At 31.7% G+C, this 19,585-nt stretch overlaps 1 protein-coding gene across 1 annotated transcript; it reads left to right on the top strand.

Moving 5' to 3' along the window:
* Positions 1-6,859: 6,859 nt before the first annotated feature.
* Positions 6,860-12,323, top strand: LOC115997444 (1-deoxy-D-xylulose 5-phosphate reductoisomerase, chloroplastic). Its single transcript, XM_031236999.1, has 12 exons — positions 6,860-7,175; positions 7,633-7,811; positions 8,161-8,247; positions 9,226-9,351; positions 9,441-9,503; positions 10,234-10,383; positions 10,543-10,610; positions 10,838-10,949; positions 11,123-11,227; positions 11,319-11,440; positions 11,591-11,737; positions 11,932-12,323. The coding sequence occupies exons 1-12, from the start codon at positions 7,091-7,093 to the stop codon at positions 12,098-12,100; spliced, it is 1,413 nt and encodes a 470-aa protein (XP_031092859.1). The 5' UTR covers positions 6,860-7,090; the 3' UTR covers positions 12,101-12,323.
* The last annotated feature ends 7,262 nt before the right edge of the window (positions 12,324-19,585 follow it).

The following is a 19,585-nucleotide window of genomic DNA, read 5'->3' as shown; positions in this document are numbered from 1 at the left end:
TAGAATAGAATTGTAACCCTAGTTGGTATGGACTGATTTACCTAGTCATATTGTGGATCATGGTGCAAATTGCAATATGGATTACAGATAAATTTTCATGTTTAATATATTGATTACTGAATTACTAAATGATCATTTTTAATGTACAAAAGATTCATTTGTAAATAGTATATACAAATGAATCTTTAGTACGTAAAATGAACTTTAAATAAATGAACATTTAATATATTAAAAATGAATTCGTATGTTAATGATTTACCTTATAATGTAGACCATGATTTACAGTATAATGATTGTTACTTGTGTGCCAGTTAAGTCAAAAGGTATACTTCATTCAGAACTTATTTTTGTGTAACTTGTGTATTTTTTTAAAAAAAATAAAATTTAATTAAATATTAATTTATCATGCCAAATCATACAATTTACCTTTTGCAACACTCAAAAGTGACTTCCTAACTTTATGGATTTTCTTCTTTTTCTTTAATTAATTAATTAAACCACAATGTATTGATTGGGGCCTGGGGGTGGTAGATTTAAGGATAAGGAGATTAGGACAAGATAGATTTAGTGCTCCACTTTAATACCTAATTTTCTTTAATTTAGTGTTTGAAGTGACTGACACTATTACTAATTAGGCACTGCCAAGTGGCATAGGTATATATGGATTTTCCAAATGAAAGATCACATGTTCAAATCTTAGTGTGGATATTGATTCTTTGTACTTTAATAAGTTGAGAAAACATATATGGATATGTCCTACATTGTAAGAGAGTAAATAGTAATAAAAAAGTGTAATCTAAAATATAACAACATTATTCAAGTTATATCTTGATTTTTGTTTATTTTTTGTATGCTAATATATGTATACATTATACTTCAAATTTTGTATACTGTATTTTTTTTTTGTGTATAAAGTTTCTCTTATTGTATTTTTGTTGGACAACGTTAATCATACATTATTACAACTCATTTAATATTTAATGAACTCTAACATTAATAATGACTAAATAAAAATGATACCTTTTCATATATAGTGTAGAGACAATAAATATAACTTTTTTTTTAGTGATCTTGCTCCAATTGTCTTTATAGCTTTGTATATTATATGTATTTTAAAATTCTTTAATTATCATTTCTACTATAAATAAAATTTTCTCAATATAAATAAAAATAATACAATAATAATTAATTATTTTAATATAATATGAATTCTGTGACTTTTGGTCTTTATTCATTCATTATTATTATTTCTTAAATTATTTAAATATAATTATAATTTTAATATTGGGAAGTAATGTAGAACACTTACTTTGACATACCACACATACAAAAACTATATGTTTTCTTTTTTTTTCTTTTTTTTTGAAAAAACAAACTCAATTAATGATGGGAAGAATCCTCCCAAGTACAAGAGACAAGAGTTCAAATGAGTTATCCGTGCTAAAGTGTGAGCCTACATATCACTGATCTACTAATATATCTAATGACAAATGCCTAAAAATTAGATGCTAAGAACTGACTATCCATAATGACATTGTTAATGACATTCTCGACGTCAATTTAACACTAAAGATGTCCCATGCTTTATTGTTCCAAATGAGATCATTTCTAGCCTTCCAGATAGCCCATAGCAGCGCCACAGATCAGACTCACATATTTGAGCCTCATTATTGGTAGAAATCAATTGTGATGGCCACGCTTCGAACTAGTATTCTAAATAAGACTATGTTTATCCCTGAAAATCATCTCCTTTCAATATGATACGGTAAAAGTCATGCCATTTTTTAATTGAAGATTTTTCATTTAGGGGATCTACTTGCATTAAGTCTTATACTTAGGTGGTCAATTTAACACTTTTTCCTTATAAAAAAAAGCAAAAAAAAAAAACAAAAACAAAAAAGAATTGTCATGCACCAATGTCTTTCAAGTTTTGAAAGGCTTGCTATACACCTGTGATTAAGAACATTTAAAAAAAAAAAAAATCAAATTTGGCATGGCATTCAGTACCAAGCCACATCTTTTTATTTATTTATTTTTTTTTTGAAAATAAAGAAGCTAATTCATTAATCATATAGGCGTTTACAATAAAGATCGATGGAATGGTCAAACATTCCTTACAGTCAGACATAGAAACAACTTCCCTAGCATAGAAAACTTGATTCGCAGACTGTTTTACAAATTTGAAGCTGAATTCTTTGAACAAACTTAAAGCTTCTTTAATGATTTGGTCAAACGTACCCAAGACTGACACTGGTTGAATAGTCTTGCACACCACCTGAGTATCTATTTCCATTCTTCTATCCATTGACAATATCTCCATTGGGCTGAACTGCATATCATAGTTCATAGGAGTCTCTTTCTCATTGTCATGTTTGTCACCTAGGATGAGATTCAAGTACGCAATGACTAGTTTTATCGTTTCACACATTATGAAAAAAGAACTCGCCAAGTAAACGAGAGGAAGAAACTCGTCAAAACAACGAGAGGAAAAACACAAAAATTGCAAACAAAATTAAACCAATAAAACAAAGCAAAGGGAAAAACAGTGCGAAAATAAGAGAGTAACGACCGGTAGCGATGGAGATGGAGGAGAAAACAGTGAATGCAGAAAAGACAATGAAGATGGACGCTGCCTGAGGTGGAGATAACAGCAGGAAAGGCGATTGGACGCCGCCTCCGATCCGCTTACTTCACGGAGGTGGCGGCCATGAAGAAAACAAAAGAGGAGAGAACTTCAGTAGGGTTTGCTATGAGGAGACGGCGGCCGTAGTGTTGTGAGTTTTATTCATATGCCACTTCTTTTTATTATAATAACATTTTCACTTATAATTATAAACTACAAAGTATTAATTTAAAAAAATGATCACTTTAATTTTTCAATCGACTAAATTTCATTCAAAATATTTAAATTACTTATACAGTTATACATTTTGGACATTTGCCAAACGGCCCAAACTCTACTCTTTTCTCCCTTTCGCAAGCCAGGATAATCTGGATTGCATTTGGTAAATTCAAAAGGTTTTAAATTCTGAATGTTAAAACTAGATATCATCATAGTTTTTTTCTTTTGAAAGCAGATATCATCATAGTTAAAAGCTAAAAGAGTATTAGTATAATAAATTGGAGATGAAACGTGACAGTAACGCAGCATTCTGAAAAAGGCATATTTAATGCATAACTCATTAGGTCATAGGCAGTTTCGTGTCGCTGTCACTGCCTGACAAATAAACACACTGATACATGTGAAAAGGTTATTTGGTACCACATTTTAACGAGATTGGGCATGCTGTCGCGGTCCAATCAAAACATTGTTGTTATAATTTTGAGGGAAAAACCATAAATAACTCCCTAAATTTCAATTATGCTCTTAATAAATTTTTAAAAGTTAGAATTAAATTTATCAATATGTCATTTTCTTCCATTGAAATTCAAAAATTAATTATTGACATGTAATAATAAGTCACTAGATTTCATGGAGACTTCGACTTGTGATGCTTTGACGATCGGAGACCGATGAACGGTAGTCGATCGTCTTTGAAGAAGGCGGCCGGCAAGTCGTCTTGGTCGCCGATCGTCGGAGTAGTTGCCTCTACTGTCCACAATAACTCCGTTCTTACTAGCTGCGGGCTATTATAGAGACATGTACAAGTTTCTAGAGTAAAATGAATTTTTATAGTCCTTCAAATTGGGAATTCAATATTTTGAGAGAAAATCGAATTTTTATAGCCCTTCTTTGATCTTTACATTGCCTATGGTAAATGCTTAATTTATATTTAATGCACGTCCTTTATTACCTCTATGTGACAATTGTAGTTATTAGTGGGGTGTCCAATGATATTTTGCAACGGCTTTTAATATCTTCCTCGCTTGGTTGGATCATTTGAACTAGGTTAACCCCTCTAGGAGTCCAATGATATTTTGCAACGGTTTTTAATATCCTTCTGCTTGTTGGATCATTTGAACTAGGTTGAACCTTCAAGGAGTCCAGGGTGTATTTGAAAAACTTGAATATCATATTTCGAGTTTTCAGTGTTTCGTAAAAAGTGAAAAAATGTAAGTTAAAGAAAAATGAATATTTAGTCAAAGAAAAACTCTTCTATTTTCTTGAAAAATGACTTTCTTTCTTATTGGGAAGTTATTTTCTAATTTTCATACTAACACTACACCACCATCACCACCATTTAATATGTTGTTATATTCTAAATAAAACAAATAAAATGTTGAAAATTTTTAAAAATTTATAAACACTTTATTAACACACAGTAGAATTGACTAATTCACAAAGAGGTATGTATAAAAAAAATTATTGTTCAAGTTTTATAAATAATGTTATGTGAAAAACTGAAAATAAAGTTGTTGATATATGTTTCCTAATTCCTATGTCATATTTGTTTGTTTCTTGTAACTGTAAGCATTTTTATGTCCATAGGGAATTGCACCACAATTTACTGCAACTTGACATTGACTCCTTGTTTCTATAAATTCAATAAATAAATAAGAATATTAAGGGAGAAAGAAAGCGAAAGATAAAAGGCCTTTGAATTGTAACCAAACCAATATGTATATTTGGAAGAAATTATGTGAATCTAAATAAACATTACTTTTTTTTTTTTTTGAAAACAAATAAACATTACTTATACGTGGGATGAATATGTACTTCAAAACAAATGAACAAAGAGTGGTGAACAATAAATATTAAAATTATGATAAATTTGGTTATATTATATGTGGTGAACAATCATTCATTCATTTGAATACTAACTATTTTTGATGAGTGAATAACCATCATATCATTTTTCAAGCAATAAATATAATAACTTTAAGAATGGAAAATAAGTCTTGTGTAAGTCCGTCTTACACAATACGCGTAATACTTTTTTACTTTTTAATTAAAATTAAATATATTATTTTTCTTTGAATTCATAAAAAAGTATTGCACTTTAATTAAAAAGTATTACATGTCTCACGTGAGAGAGTCTCACATAATACCAACTCAAGAATGAAAGGACGTGTAGAAATTGTCCTGTAGTCATGGATCAAAAGTCAAAATAACTCGTTTAATAATATATTTGATATACGTAATTTCTAGATATATAAAATTTATACACCAATCCTAAATTAAATATTGTAACAACATTTATAAATAACTTGAGTTAAGTCTTGTTAATTATATCCGAAACAAAAAATGAGACGAAAAAAATGAAATTATATATTCCAAAAATGCTTGGACTCATTATGAGAAGAATCTGAAATCAAAGACCACTGAAAATTCTTGATTCCAAGATAAACTAAACATGCATGTATGTTTAGTGGCTAACTATTTTAAATTAAACCCAAAAATATAGTTTAAAAAAGGATTAAAAATAAAATAATAAAGTGAAGGAATATGGTGTCATGACATCAATGGAAATCCCTTACGCAGTCCATTAGACGTGGCTGATTCCACCTTTGTCCTTTGCTTCTCTGTTTGTTCTTAAACATATCCTCAGATATCACAAAAACATTAAAAACAATAACAAAGTTATCTTTAGTTGTATATCCTTGTAGTTGATATTCAAAGGTTCACAATATTCCATTGTTGAGATTAAGTGGAATATGCCGACTTGATTTTATCTGATTAATTTATAATAAGATTGATTAATTAATGAATGATTTATGAAAATAAAATCAGTAAAGCTATATCATATTTGTATAAAATTTGTTTGGCACAAATTATATGCAACACATTTTTTCATAAGGAATAAAGCTCAAACCATTTTTAACACTATCTTTACTCTTTTTTTTTTTTGAAAATAATAAGATTCAGCTCGCCAAAAGACCTTGTGGTCTAGTGGCACCCCGTTGCACCTCCACTTGAGAGGGGGTGGGCTCGAGCCTCGGTGAAGGTGTTATTGGCTAGCTATGAACAGATACTACATTGTAACAGAGTCAGTAGTACTCAAAAAAATAAGATCCAGCTCTAAAATATACACAAATTTTTTAAAAATTATTATGTATAACTATAAATAAAAATAGGATGGATAAAATAGAAAACAATAACAATTTTTTTAAAAAAAGTTAATCCACAAAATGTCATGAGCATGCTCTAATTGTAGGAGACACCTTTAAGTTCGTACCATCGCACATGACCGCCCCAATTAAGGGGCAAAGTGTTGGCCAGGGGTTCAAACTCCCGATCTCTCGTGAGGGATAAGAGTGCATGACTACTCACGCTAGTCAAGCTGGTTAAAATTACAATAACAATACTAGACTACAACATTGGGGTTTTTCCAAATTGAACTATTATCACTATTTGTCAATTTGTCAAGTAGCTTGTAGCTCAATGGCACATCCGTGGCTCTCTTTGTGTTTCAATATGTTAAGAAAATATGTATAGACAAATACTGCATTGTAATAGGGTCAGTAGTACTTACAAAAATAATTTTATTATTTTTTAAAGAATTGGATTTGGTAAAAAATAAGAATAAAAAAAAACTCTTGATTTCAAAGGACAATTTTTATAGAACGTTTAAAATAAAAATACTGTCAAATTTTTGCTTTTACTTAAAATATTTTTTGAGTGCTACTGACTCTGTCACAATGTACATATTTTCTTAACCTACTGAAACACAAAGAGGCCCTGCCCACACTCAGGTTTGAACTTGTGAGCCACAGTTATACTGCTCGGCCGGAAGGTCTTTTGGCATATATTAACTTAATTAATTATTTTGCAAATGCTTTTAATATCATCTTAAACACTTTCGGCTTTTAATGTTTATTTAGTTTTAGATTTTATTTATTTTAATTTTAGATTTTATTTATTTATTGTTTAAGGTCCGTTTGGAGATTGCATAAGAGGGCTCTGTTGGCCACAAAATTTGACTACCGGTATTCCACCTTTCCTCTCACTCTCAAAAACGATTATCACACACTCACAAATTCATGCTAAAAATGCATTTCTTCTGCTTCTAGCTCCTTTACTTACTCTTGCCTTGTCGTTATTGGAAAGCTGAGTTTCGTACGCAGATCAGGTAAAAGATTTGAAAAGAAAAATAAAAAGCTGAGTTTGAGAGTTTGTTTTGGTTATTGGAGTTTGATTTGAGTGAAAGAAATGGCTCTGAATTTGCTATTGCCTCCTGAAATCAAGGCCATCTCTTTCTTGGACACCTCCAAGACTAAATCTCTCAAGCCCAAAGGTTCTTCTCAGTTCTCTCCCACTCCTCTTCCGCATTAAAGTCTTATATTCTAGTTGAATTCTGGTAAAGTTTGCAGCTTTATGTAATGTATTGGTTATGGGCATGGTTGGATTGTATGTGCATGGTTATATTTTGAAGGAAAATTGAATCTTTTTGGTTTATTGTGTGGATTGGTTCAGGGTGGGTGGTTAAATTTCTTTAAAGTTTTTAGAGAGGAAAAAAGTATTTTGCCAATTTGGGTTTCAAACTCCCTTCTGAATCAAATTAATTTAGAATCTTTTTCTACAGTTTTGACTTGTGGTAGTTGTCAAACTGAATCTTTTGGTTGCCCGGGTTCCCAGTTTGGTGGGAATCTTATAAGATTTCATTTCTATATTTATTATTCTGAATAGCACTATGAATGATTTGGGGATTTAAGTTTTTCATTGCCTCTGCTAATTTTGAGTATTTTGTTTAGGTGGGTTTGCCATCAAGAGAAAGGATTGTGGTGGGAAATTTGCAAATAGAATTCAGTGTGCTGCACAGCCACCCCCTCCTGCCTGGCCAGGAAGGGCTGTGGCTGAACCAAACCAAAAGAGTTGGGATGGTCCAAAGCCTATTTCAATTCTCGGGTCGACTGGTTCTATTGGAACTCAGGTAAAGTTTTCATTTTTTCAACCTGAGAGGCTTGACGTTTGATTGGATCATGACAAACAGGTTTATACAACTTATACTTTAAGCAAGTTTGTTTGTGATGTAACTTTTTCCATAAGTTTATGTTTGGTGATACATCGATCTGCATTTATGATGCAGTGTAAGTTAACTTGTCTCTTGAACTTGGAAAAATGGACTTTAACCAAGAATAAGATTCCACTATGCAATATTGTTTATTTTTACTTTTCTTGTTAGTGAAAATATATATATTATGCTTTCTTTAGATGCTGACATTTTTATTATATTATTATATTTCCTTGATGGTTACAATTTTTGAGTTTATGCTCTGCAGACGCTGGATATAGTTGCAGAGAATCCAGACAAATTTAGAGTTGTTGCACTTGCAGCTGGGTCAAATGTGGCTCTTCTTGCTGACCAGGTCAGTAAGCATAGTATCAGAAGGGTCAATTGACCCCACTCAACTTACTAAAAATTTTCATGCATATGTAATGTATGTTAGTATGTAGTAACTAAGTATTTAGTTATTCTAAAAAAAAGTATTTAATTGATTGAAGTTGTGAAATGATATCACATAGAAATATAAAATATGAAGCAAGGTCATAAGAATTTATCTGTTACTTCGTTCGTTAAAAGGTTGTTTGACCATATAAAGGTGTGGTAGGTGGAGTTAAGATTAAGCGCTTATCACTGCGTCAAAAGCTATAGCTCCCCCCCAACACCTGCTAGAGGCAGGGTGCTGGATTTGGCCCTTCAGGCCTCTGCCCAACAATCCCCCTACCCACCTGGTGGTGGACTTGGCCCTTCATTGACCTCCGCCCAATATATGGCCTAGGATCTTGGCAAAGAATTGTCGCACCATGTAAAGGTGGCAACCTAGTTTGAGTCTTCTTGGCCAATGATCTGCCATGTGGCCTAGTAATGCCAGCTGACAATTCATTGGTGAATCTTTAGTATGCTTTTAGAGTTTTAGTAACCCTGTTAAAGGGGTTCATCTTTTACTCTTTGAAATATAGTCTTGAGTACATAATGCCTTTGAAGTTCTTTAACCACACCACGACTCTTGTTGCTTTTTTACAGCCAAATTTGTTGTGTAATGTTTATTTTCCAATAATTATCTTCCTCGTGTGTATCTTTGCTTTTTAAGCAATAATATTACAATATGAATTTCCACCAAGGATTGGGGAATGCAGATTTTTGATGCTGATGTTTCTTCCTTGAGCTCCGAAAGTTGCATAAGAAAAGACACTTTAAAGTGCTGGCTATAAGTCAGAGTGAATTTGTTTGCTGTTTATGCAAAATTCGTGTTGAAAACGTGGTTGTATAGGTGAATTTAGGACTTGTTATTGCATAAACTGTAAAAAGAAATGCAAACTAAATTTAACCATATCAAATGCAGGTCAAAACATTCAGACCAAAGTTAGTTTCTGTTCAACATGAATCATTGGTTGAAGAACTCAAAGAAGCTTTGTCTGGTCTGGAAGACAAACCTGAAATTATTCCTGGAGAGCAGGGTATTATCGAGGTTAATTAGGATCTATGTCCTCATATGTTATTTTACTAGAGAAGTTTCGTTTATCCTTTGTTCATAATTTTTCTATGTATCTATATTAGGTTGCCCGACATCCAGATGCTGTCACTGTTGTAACTGGAATAGTTGGCTGTGCAGGGCTTAAGGTAACCTAACAAGTCTTTTTTTCCCCTTTTTTGGAATCCTTTGACTATTCCCTTTTGAACATTTTTCCTGAATAAACCCATATGACATAAAAGCCCCTGGGGCATAGCTCAATGGTCGAAAGCCCAAGTGTGGGTGTAGTGTCCAGTAGTGACTGGACATAAACAAGATTCTTGTTAGGAAATTCTAATGCAAACTAATGTGAATTAAACTTGAAAGGCTGTTTCACATAAGAAAATACAAAGCAAAATGATTGTGCATGTACATGGGACGGAAGGCCTAAGATCCCTCGTTGAGATAAACGAGAGCAAGAATCGAAAACAATGGCAGCAAGTAAAGAAGACAAGATTTACGTGGTTTGTCAATGTGCCTATGTCCACGTGAGCGAAGCTGTTCTTTTATTAATTGTGATGGTAGAACACACTAGGGTTATAAGAATCATATTTATATGCAACCCTAAAAGGTACATGTACATTTACTCCACTGTGCTCCGCTAACACAAATCCCCCATTAACTTAAACGTTTGGTCAAGTAGTGCTCCTAATATGCATGTGTTCATGCTGCACTTGTGTGTTGATTCATATCAAGCCACCCGTTTCCGTAACTAATTTTAGTTGTTGCTTTGCTAGCAGTACATCTTGACAATTCTATCACTATTTTTTTTTTTTTTCGTGAAATCTGTCACCGGTTTAACAAGCTCATTCAAATTTTTTATGTGATCTAATTTGCTAGCCTACAGTGGCTGCTATAGAAGCCGGGATAGACATTGCCTTGGCCAATAAAGAGACACTAATTGCTGGCGGTCCGTTTGTCCTTCCTCTTGCTCAAAAGCATAAAGTGAAGATTCTTCCCGCTGATTCAGAACATTCTGCCATATTCCAGGTACAATCTAATAGCTATTAGGAGCTTTATACTGAATATATCCGAGTTTGATGCTACAAATTGTGTATCTTTAATACTGAATAAGTTCCAGGTATAATTTATTCTTACTCTTTCTCATTCTAAAGGTTAATAATGTGCGATATTGCTATTCCATGTCAGTGTATTCAAGGCTTGCCAGAGGGTGCTCTCAGGCGTATTATTCTAACAGCTTCGGGAGGGGCTTTTAGGTCAGAACCATGGATTATGGAACTTAAAAGAAACTATTTGCGAGTTTTAATTAGAATAAATTACTATTTACTTATGGATTCTTGCGTAACTCCCATCACTTCTCCCCGCTTCCCAATTATCTTTTATCCTCACTCACAACAAGAAAACATCGTTGTTACATCGTTGAAAGCGTTTTGCATATGTTCGCACGCCCAGGCTTGATGTTCTTTTATGCTGTCAATGATAGAGATTTGCCCGTTGAAAAGCTGAAAGACGTGAAAGTAGCTGATGCTTTGAAGCATCCTAATTGGTCTATGGGAAAAAAGATTACTGTTGATTCTGCCACCCTATTCAATAAGGTAAAACTGTTTTGTTATTTTTACGGCTTAACTTCTTCCGATTGTTATTTCTCTAGGATCAGTTGCCTCGTATCTATAATCGATTCTAATTCCATCGTGAATTATGAATTGCTAGCACATTTTTCCACATGACTTAATGCTTTTTTTTTTTTTTTTTCCCCTTGTATTGATAGGGTCTGGAAGTTATTGAAGCTCATTACCTTTTTGGGGCCGAGTATGATGACATTGAAATTGTGATTCATCCGCAATCCATCATACATTCCATGATCGAAACAAAGGTCGTATTGCAGTCAATGCAACAATGCTTGTTCGCTTATAAATAATGACAGCACGCCATCTAACGGATTTTCTTCTTCCTCGATTGTGCAGGATTCATCGGTTTTGGCACAATTGGGGTGGCCTGATATGCGTATTCCTATCCTTTACACAATGTCCTGGCCGGATAGAATTTATTGTTCTGAGATCACTTGGCCACGCCTCGATTTGTGCAAGTATGAAACTCTTTTAATTTCCTTATAATGGATATGAGTTTGCTTAAAGATCTATGGCTTGTTTTGTTCGAAGTTCTTGAGCTATGGAAATATGATTTCTACAAATTTTCTCCCTTTCTTCTTGAATAACAATAATTTTACGGTGTTTAGGCTTGGGTCGTTGACATTTAAGGCCCCTGACAAAGTAAAATACCCATCCATGGATCTCGCTTATGCTGCTGGGCGGGCAGGAGGGACCATGACGGGAGTTCTCAGTGCAGCAAATGAAAAAGCTGTTGAATTATTTATCGACGAGAAGTATGTACTTTCTATCCTTATTGCATAAAGAACGTTTTTCTTTCCTTAACATCTGTGGTGTTTCTTCCATAATTAGCTTGATTTCTTGGCATTTTGGTTACCCCCCACCCGTAAAACTCTGCTTTACCTTCCAAACATGCAACAATGAAGTTCTTTTTTTTTTTTTTTTTTGGATGAATTGTGTGGCCTTCCAGAATTAGCTACCTGGACATTTTCAAGGTTGTTGAGCTAACCTGTGATAAGCATCAAGAAGAGTTGGTTTCCTCGCCATCCCTGGAGGAAATCGTACATTATGATTTATGGGCTCGGGATTACGCTGCCAGTTTGCAAACCTCTAGCGGCTTGAGCCCAGCGCTCGTATAGCCAGCCGGCCGGGAGCACCGTTGGTCAGAGGAGCAAAGCGATCATGTTACCGGCGAAGGCGAGTTTTCCGGGGAAAAGTGAAAGGGGAATGGGAGGGGGAGCAGGAGTTTCACATTTGAAATAAACATAGTAATGCTTCTGTGAGCATCTGTAATGATACTTCATTTATGAGCTGAACAGCCTGGAAATGGTATAAAATTTTATGATTCATTTGTCCTGTGTCTATACAAAGCTGTTTCCTTTTTGGCAACATAACTTACCCGAATCTGCACTCTGAGTTAAGCCCGCCTTGTAAGTCTAATCAATAAAGGACTACACGAAGGTAAATTAATCTAGGTTATTTATAATTGATCGATTTAAATTAAGAAAGTCAATAGGCAACTCTTACAGAAAGTTTAACCTGAAACATTGTGGTTACTAAGTCAATTATCAGACTAATTCGATTGTGGTTACTAAGTCAATTATCTGACTAATTCGATTGGGATTGTGTCTAAGTAAGGTGGCTTGTCCGTAATCACCTAAAGTTTTGATTAATTTAATACCTTTTCCATGCCCTTTTAGTTGGGGTAACAATGATGTGGAGACTTGGAAGATTGCAAGGTAAGTACTAAGTAGCACAAAGGAGAAATATACAGGGGGAAAGGGAAATGTTTTAAAACGTAAGACACGATACGTTGGGGTTGAGAATAGTTGTTGTGTGTTTATAATGCCTTTTAGTATTTCTGGATCATACTTATCTTGCCCACAAAAAGTAAAATTTCTCATCACGATGACTTAGTAACTAATTATGAGGACCATTGAATGTCATTTTAAACTCGAGGGATCACAACGGGTAAAATCTTAATTCTCGGATGACCATTATATTATAGGTATTAACTCATTTTAGTATATATGCTTTTATGCAATTATATGTTGGATTCTTCTTGAAAAAGGTGGTTTCTTGTAAAGTGAATATGAAAATTTATGGTGAAATTCTTTGATTATAAGTTGACACGAAAGGATTTTTCAAGAGGAGTTTCTTTTGGGTGGAAAATTTTATAGTTAGGAAGTAGACTACAAGAAGAGCAATCCTTTATGATTAAACATCTTATAAGATATTTAAATCATTATTGTTCTTTTCCCCTCCAAACTTTTTCTTCAGTGACTTTTATTATTAAGCGTCATGAATTGACTGACCTACAACTAATTAAAAAATAAATTTAGTAATCAATTAAATGATACCACATCAAGAGGGAAGTTTAATTTGTAGGGAAAATATTTGAGGGTATATAGCATTAAATTAAAAAAAAACATGATTGAATCTCTTTTCTTACAAAAATGATAAAAATAAAATACAATTCTAAGTAGCAATTAAAGCATTGTATATATTTATTATCTTATTTATAAATAAAGAACAATATAATTGTATCTCTTATCTCCTATCTTATAAGTAGTGATTTAATTTTATTTTCTGATGTATCGAAAAATAAATAAATAAATACATAGTGGTAAATAATAATGTTATACAATTTTGGCAGGAATTCATGTTCTTAATTAACAAGACGGCAAATCTTCTGGATAAAATGGCCACTCATCAAAATGAGTGATGGAATGAGCTTATGAATTGAAGCATGTGCTTTATATATTATATGATTAATACGTTGATCATAATTCATCTTTTTTATCAGGTGACATGAAGATTCGAATCCATAACATTTGACATGAGGTTGACTATAATACCAAATTAAAGCTGTGTTTCATCTCAATCAAAATGTTAAATTGATTGTTGAATTCCACATTTATGTTTATATATTATATTATTATTATATATGGATCCACCTCAAGGAATTAGGAAGAAAATTTGTAATTCTAAAACAAATTTAATGTGTGGGTTCAATTGCAGGGGTAATTTCAGCGGAGCACAAATTTAATGGGTGGCCCAATTACCATTTTTTTTTTTTGAATAAAGTTTAATGTTGTTGTTATTCTTATTATTATATTTTGAAAGTAAGTTATTGAAATGATAGAAAATAGTTATAAATTGCAATTGTGATGATGGTATGATAGTAGAATTATCATTTCATACAACCAATTCATTAATAGTATGAATACAATTTCTTCTTTAAAACTCATATATGATATAATGTTATATCTTAGAACAGAGTAACATATTAGGAGAATCCTTCCAAATTGGTTACCTAATTATAAATTAGTTGAAGGCTAAAACTATATGCACATTTTTTAGGGTGTAATTTTTAGTTTTGTGTGACTTTTTATTTTATTTTATTTTTATTTTTTTAAGGACTAGATATATTGTAAGTTTGTAATTTTAACACAAAGTTAATGTGTGCTCAATTGTTTTTTTTCTTTTTTTTTTTGAATAAAGTTTAATGTTATTGTTATTTTTAATATTATATTTTGAAAGTAAGTTATTGAAATGATAGAAAATAGTTGAAAATTGCAATTTTAATGATGGTACGATAGTAAAATTATCATTTCATACAACCAATTCATTAATAGTATGAATAAATTTTCTTCTTTAAAACTCATATATAAAATTTAAGGTTATATATAGAGTGAATACTATATAATTATTTTTTGTTAGAAGAAATTAGATTGCATTTTTCTTTGAACTTTAACTCTTAGAACAAAGTAGCACATTAGGAGAATCCTTCCAAATCGGCTACCTAATTATAGATTAGTTGGAGGCTAATTAAAATGATCTACACCCTTTTTAGGGTGTGGCTTTCAGTTTTGTGTGACTTTTTTTAAAATTTTGTTTAAGGGCCAGCTGTATTGCAAGTTTACGATTCTAACACAAATCTATGGTGTTTTTTTAAAAAAAAAAAATTAAAATAAAGTTTAATGTTGTTAGTTGTTACTCTTATTATTAAATTTTGAAAATAAATTATTGCAAGGATAGAAAATTGTGGTAAATTGCAATTGTAATGATATAATAGTAGAATTATCAATTCATACAATAAAATCATTAGTGGTATGAAAATAAATAACTTTTCTTCTTTAAATGTCTTTAATATATATATATATATATATATATATATATATATATATATATATATATATATATATATATATATATATATATATATATATATATATATATATATATATATATCATAGACGACGGACTGCTATATAATGATTTTTTGTTAGAAGAAATTAGATAGCATTTTTCTTCGAATTTTAGCACTCACAACGTAGTGACACATTAGGAGAATCCTACCAAATCAGCTACCTAATTATAAATTAGTTGAATACTAAAACTATCTGCATCCTTTTTAGTGTGACTTTCAGTTTTGTGTGACTCTTTTTATTTTTTTAAAGGCCAACTATTTTGCAAATTTGCAACTCTATCACAAATCTAACGTGGGTCTAATCACTTTTTTTTTTTTTTTTTTTATAAATAAAGTTGTTATTAGTTGTTGTTAGTTGTACGTTGTTGTTGTTGTTGTTGTTGTTATTATTATTATTATTATGTTGTTGTTGTTGTTGTTATTATTATTATTATTATTATTATGATGTTGTTATTGTTGTTGTTGTTGTTAAAAGCAATGTTGCAAAAATGCCGCCTAGGTGCCGATTAATTCCGGCCTAGCGTATCACCTTAAATGGTGGTCTTGGCGGCTGGCCAGCTAGGCGACCGCCTAAGCTCAGTCTAGGCCGCCTAAGCGGCGCCTAAGCATTGCCTAGGCCGCTTAGGCGCTGACCTCCTAGGCCTCGACTAACTATTGTTCTTTTTTTTTTTTTTTTTAATGAGTTATTNCTAGGCCTCGACTAACTATTGTTCTTTTTTTTTTTTTTTTTAATGAGTTATTTCACTCAAAACAACATCGTTTTGTGTGAAATAATCCTAAATTGTACAAACTCTAGATATTCTTTTAAGTTAATATTTAATATTTTAGTATTAACTATTAAACTATTATATACTTTATAATTATTACTCTTTAAAAAAAATTAAGAATACTTAAACAAAATTTTAAAAAATAAAAAATAAAATAAAAAATACACTAGCGCCTAACCGCCTAGGTGCCGATTAATCCCCGCCTAGGCGTCCTAGGCGCTAGGCGCTCGGTTCAACCATGGTTGAAAGTAACTTATTTAAAGAATATGAAATAAAAGTGAATTGCAGAAAAGGAATAAGACAAAATTTGTTTGAAAATTATTATGGTTTCTAATTTTTTTCCACAAAAAATCTGGAATTAAAAATTTGCAGTGTGGGAAAGGATGCAAGTCTTCGTCAAAGGAAAAGTTTTGCCCTTTTCTTTTTGTGTTCACAATCAACTACAGTGGAATCTTTTTAATTTTTAATTTTTAATTTTTCCCCAATTGTTCAAGATAATTATCATAATAATCCAATCCAAACAGAGACTAGTCTAGCAGTGCGTATTCATTTACGTCACTGCTTTTTTCTAGTAATTCTAGAACCCAAAAAGTATGCATATTGTTGGTTACATAAGTAATGCATACATCATTGCATATAAAGATAATGAGTGGACTTTGATTAGTATACTATGTGATGAATGTTTTAAGTATTATGTGTACCAACCTAAAAGGGTGGCTAAATATGGAGAGAATGATTATAAGTTTGATCCTGTTAATATTTTTTTGGTCGAGTTTGTCGTACAAGATTTTTCTAATGTGATTTATTTTTCAGGTATGATTTACGAGCTGTTATATAATAGTAAGAATTTACTCAATGCACCTTCTTGATAGTGACAGGTTTCTCTTATCATGCCTGCACGCGCAGATAGATCAATTAGTTTCTAGATGGTAGATTGCAGGCAAGATACATGATAGAGTCATGACAGTTACAGTGTGGGAGTTACATCTAATATGGTGAGCATCAGACACTAATCCTCTCACCTAATGAGTCGTTGAATCACCATGAATTTTCGAACCACTATTCTGGAGGCTTAGGGGGTTGAGGTAATTTTGCCTTAGCTTTGTGGGAAAGATTTCTCTTATTATAAAAAAGTATTATTTATATATCTTTTTAATGATTCATGCAAGATATATAAAAATAGCTTGTATATTTGATTATAGCATAATATAGAGCATATACTATAATTTGTACGTTGGCTAATAGTTCACGCAAATTATTTTATGCAAGAATATATACAAATCTACCTAATTTGTATAACTTGTAAATCAGACTAAGGAAACGTTTGAATTCAATTAACATATCACACAGGTCTACAATTGATGGTAAATTCATTTATTTATTTATATGCGCATGTTTGTTTAAGAAAACAGTTTGTATATGTGGTAATTAGTAGACCCGTAAAGGACAAAGTTTAACAATTGGTGGTTAGGAAATTATTTGATAAATATCAGTGAAGAGTCAAGTCTAACACTCTGTCTCTTATAGAGTTGTACTTTCGTTGTGAGCTATAATTTTTGGCATAGTGGCGCTTGATCCTAACATCTGGTATTAGAGGCAGGCCATGGATTCGATTCCCAAGGTTAAGACCGGTGAAGGGTCAAATCCAGTACCATGTCTCTCGAAAATGCGGTGGAGGGTGCTAAGACCCGTATAATGGGCTCGATCATGATAATGTTAAGAATAATCAAACTCATGATATATAGGTACGATAATCATATTGCATCCAATTGACCACTCCTTTCGTGACACATTCTATATTTAAAATTTTCTTTATAGTGTCATAAGTCATGTGTCATATTCAATGAAATTGTATTCCTTTACCAGTTTGCCAGTGATATAAAGATGGAAAATTAAACGTTCATTATTTTCCATATGTTTGCAATGATAATATTTCCACTTTGCCTTTTCTTGTAAAAGAATTCTTGAATATTCATTAATTAGATCTTATTATTATTATTATTATTATTATTATTATTATTATTATTATTATTATTATTATTATTATTAAATGGCTTGACTCAATTAATTAAACTTTTGCTAGAAGTCTTACCAACCATTGCCAAACAATTGATTGACTTCTTGGAACTGTTACGTGTTAGTGCACCGATCGAGTACACAATTTTTTGATATATAATATCAATATTGAAGAGTGCATAATTAATATATATATAAAAAGCAATTTTGGCCTCAAAAGAGGTAAAACGGGTGGAACATTATTCTCGTACTATTACAAGGTTAAATCTTGCCAATACATTTTTAGTTTAGTTTGTTGCGTAAAGTCTTTCTAGTGTTGTTTACCCCTCTAGTATAGTTTGCGTGTGGATTCACGAGTTATTACACATGTGTGCGGTATCCTCAGATATTGACTAGCGGTATCCCTCATCACTCAAAAAAGAACACAAATTTAATCCATGCATGTAAATAAAATATAGTTTGAAACTTATTGAGCATACATAATATATAAACATAAATGTGAAGTCCAACTATCAACTTAACCTTTTATGTTGGGATGGATCACATGCTTCAATTTGGTATTAGAGATTATGGTCCACATGTTACTTGGAGCCCATAAAAAAAGAAATCTGCCCGCACACGTGAAGGGGCGTGTCAAACATATATAATATATAAACATAAATGTGCAATCCAACTATCAGCTTAAATTTTTAGTTGAAATGGAACACATGCTTCAATTGAACCAAATATTTAATTTTTGTCAAATTATATTATGTAACTTATGGTTAAGGATTTACTTTATATTTGTAGATGAAATCAAAATTGTCACACTTTTAAAAGAAGAAAACTCTTTAACATACATTCATGATGATGCTATCATTGGTGAGTTAGTGAAATGATTTGTCTTTAATTTATACACTTTTGTGCATGACTTTGCTTGCTATAAATCTATAATCATTTCTCTCTAGATTATGATTTGGATCCATATATACAATATCATCACATGGCCTCAACTAACTTCCGATTGATAATTTATTAATTTCAATAGAATCATGCACTAATAATTTCTTAATCAAATTACTATATATACATACATACCTATTATATATAAATACGAGACGTCAAACACTTCGTGCTTAGTTGGCACCTCTGTAACTCTCCTTGATGGAATGTCACAGAATCATATAAATACGAGACAAATCCAATAAAAATCGATATTTAGATGTTAACATACATTCCATAATATTATTAAGTGTGTTTATTGACATATAAATATGCATTAATGATATGTGACTAATTAAAAGTGCATCACATGAAATTACAAGTGCATTCAATGATACATAAAATGCACTCAAGAACCGTTGTTTAAGAATCGTTGATCTTCCTAGATAGACATCTAGGATGTGTTTTCAATTTTCTCTTAATCATCGTTTCTCATTTAATTGTGCATATTTTTGTGTGTGATGAAAATAATGCATCCGTTATGTGTCATTATTTGTTAATAAAGAGGTGTAAAAATCGGTAAATGTTGAAATCTTTTCCGTGATTACAAACTTTATTGTTACAACAGTGTATATATATATATATATATATATATATATATATATATATATGAGAGAGAGAGAGAGAGAGAGAGAGAGAGAGAGAGA

Source organism: Ipomoea triloba, chromosome 11 (assembly GCF_003576645.1).
Source record: "Ipomoea triloba cultivar NCNSP0323 chromosome 11, ASM357664v1".
In the NCBI taxonomy this organism is placed as follows: Eukaryota; Viridiplantae; Streptophyta; class Magnoliopsida; order Solanales; family Convolvulaceae; genus Ipomoea; species Ipomoea triloba.
Note: the sequence above shows the minus strand (reverse complement) of the source record. Positions and strands in the feature narration are given on the sequence as shown.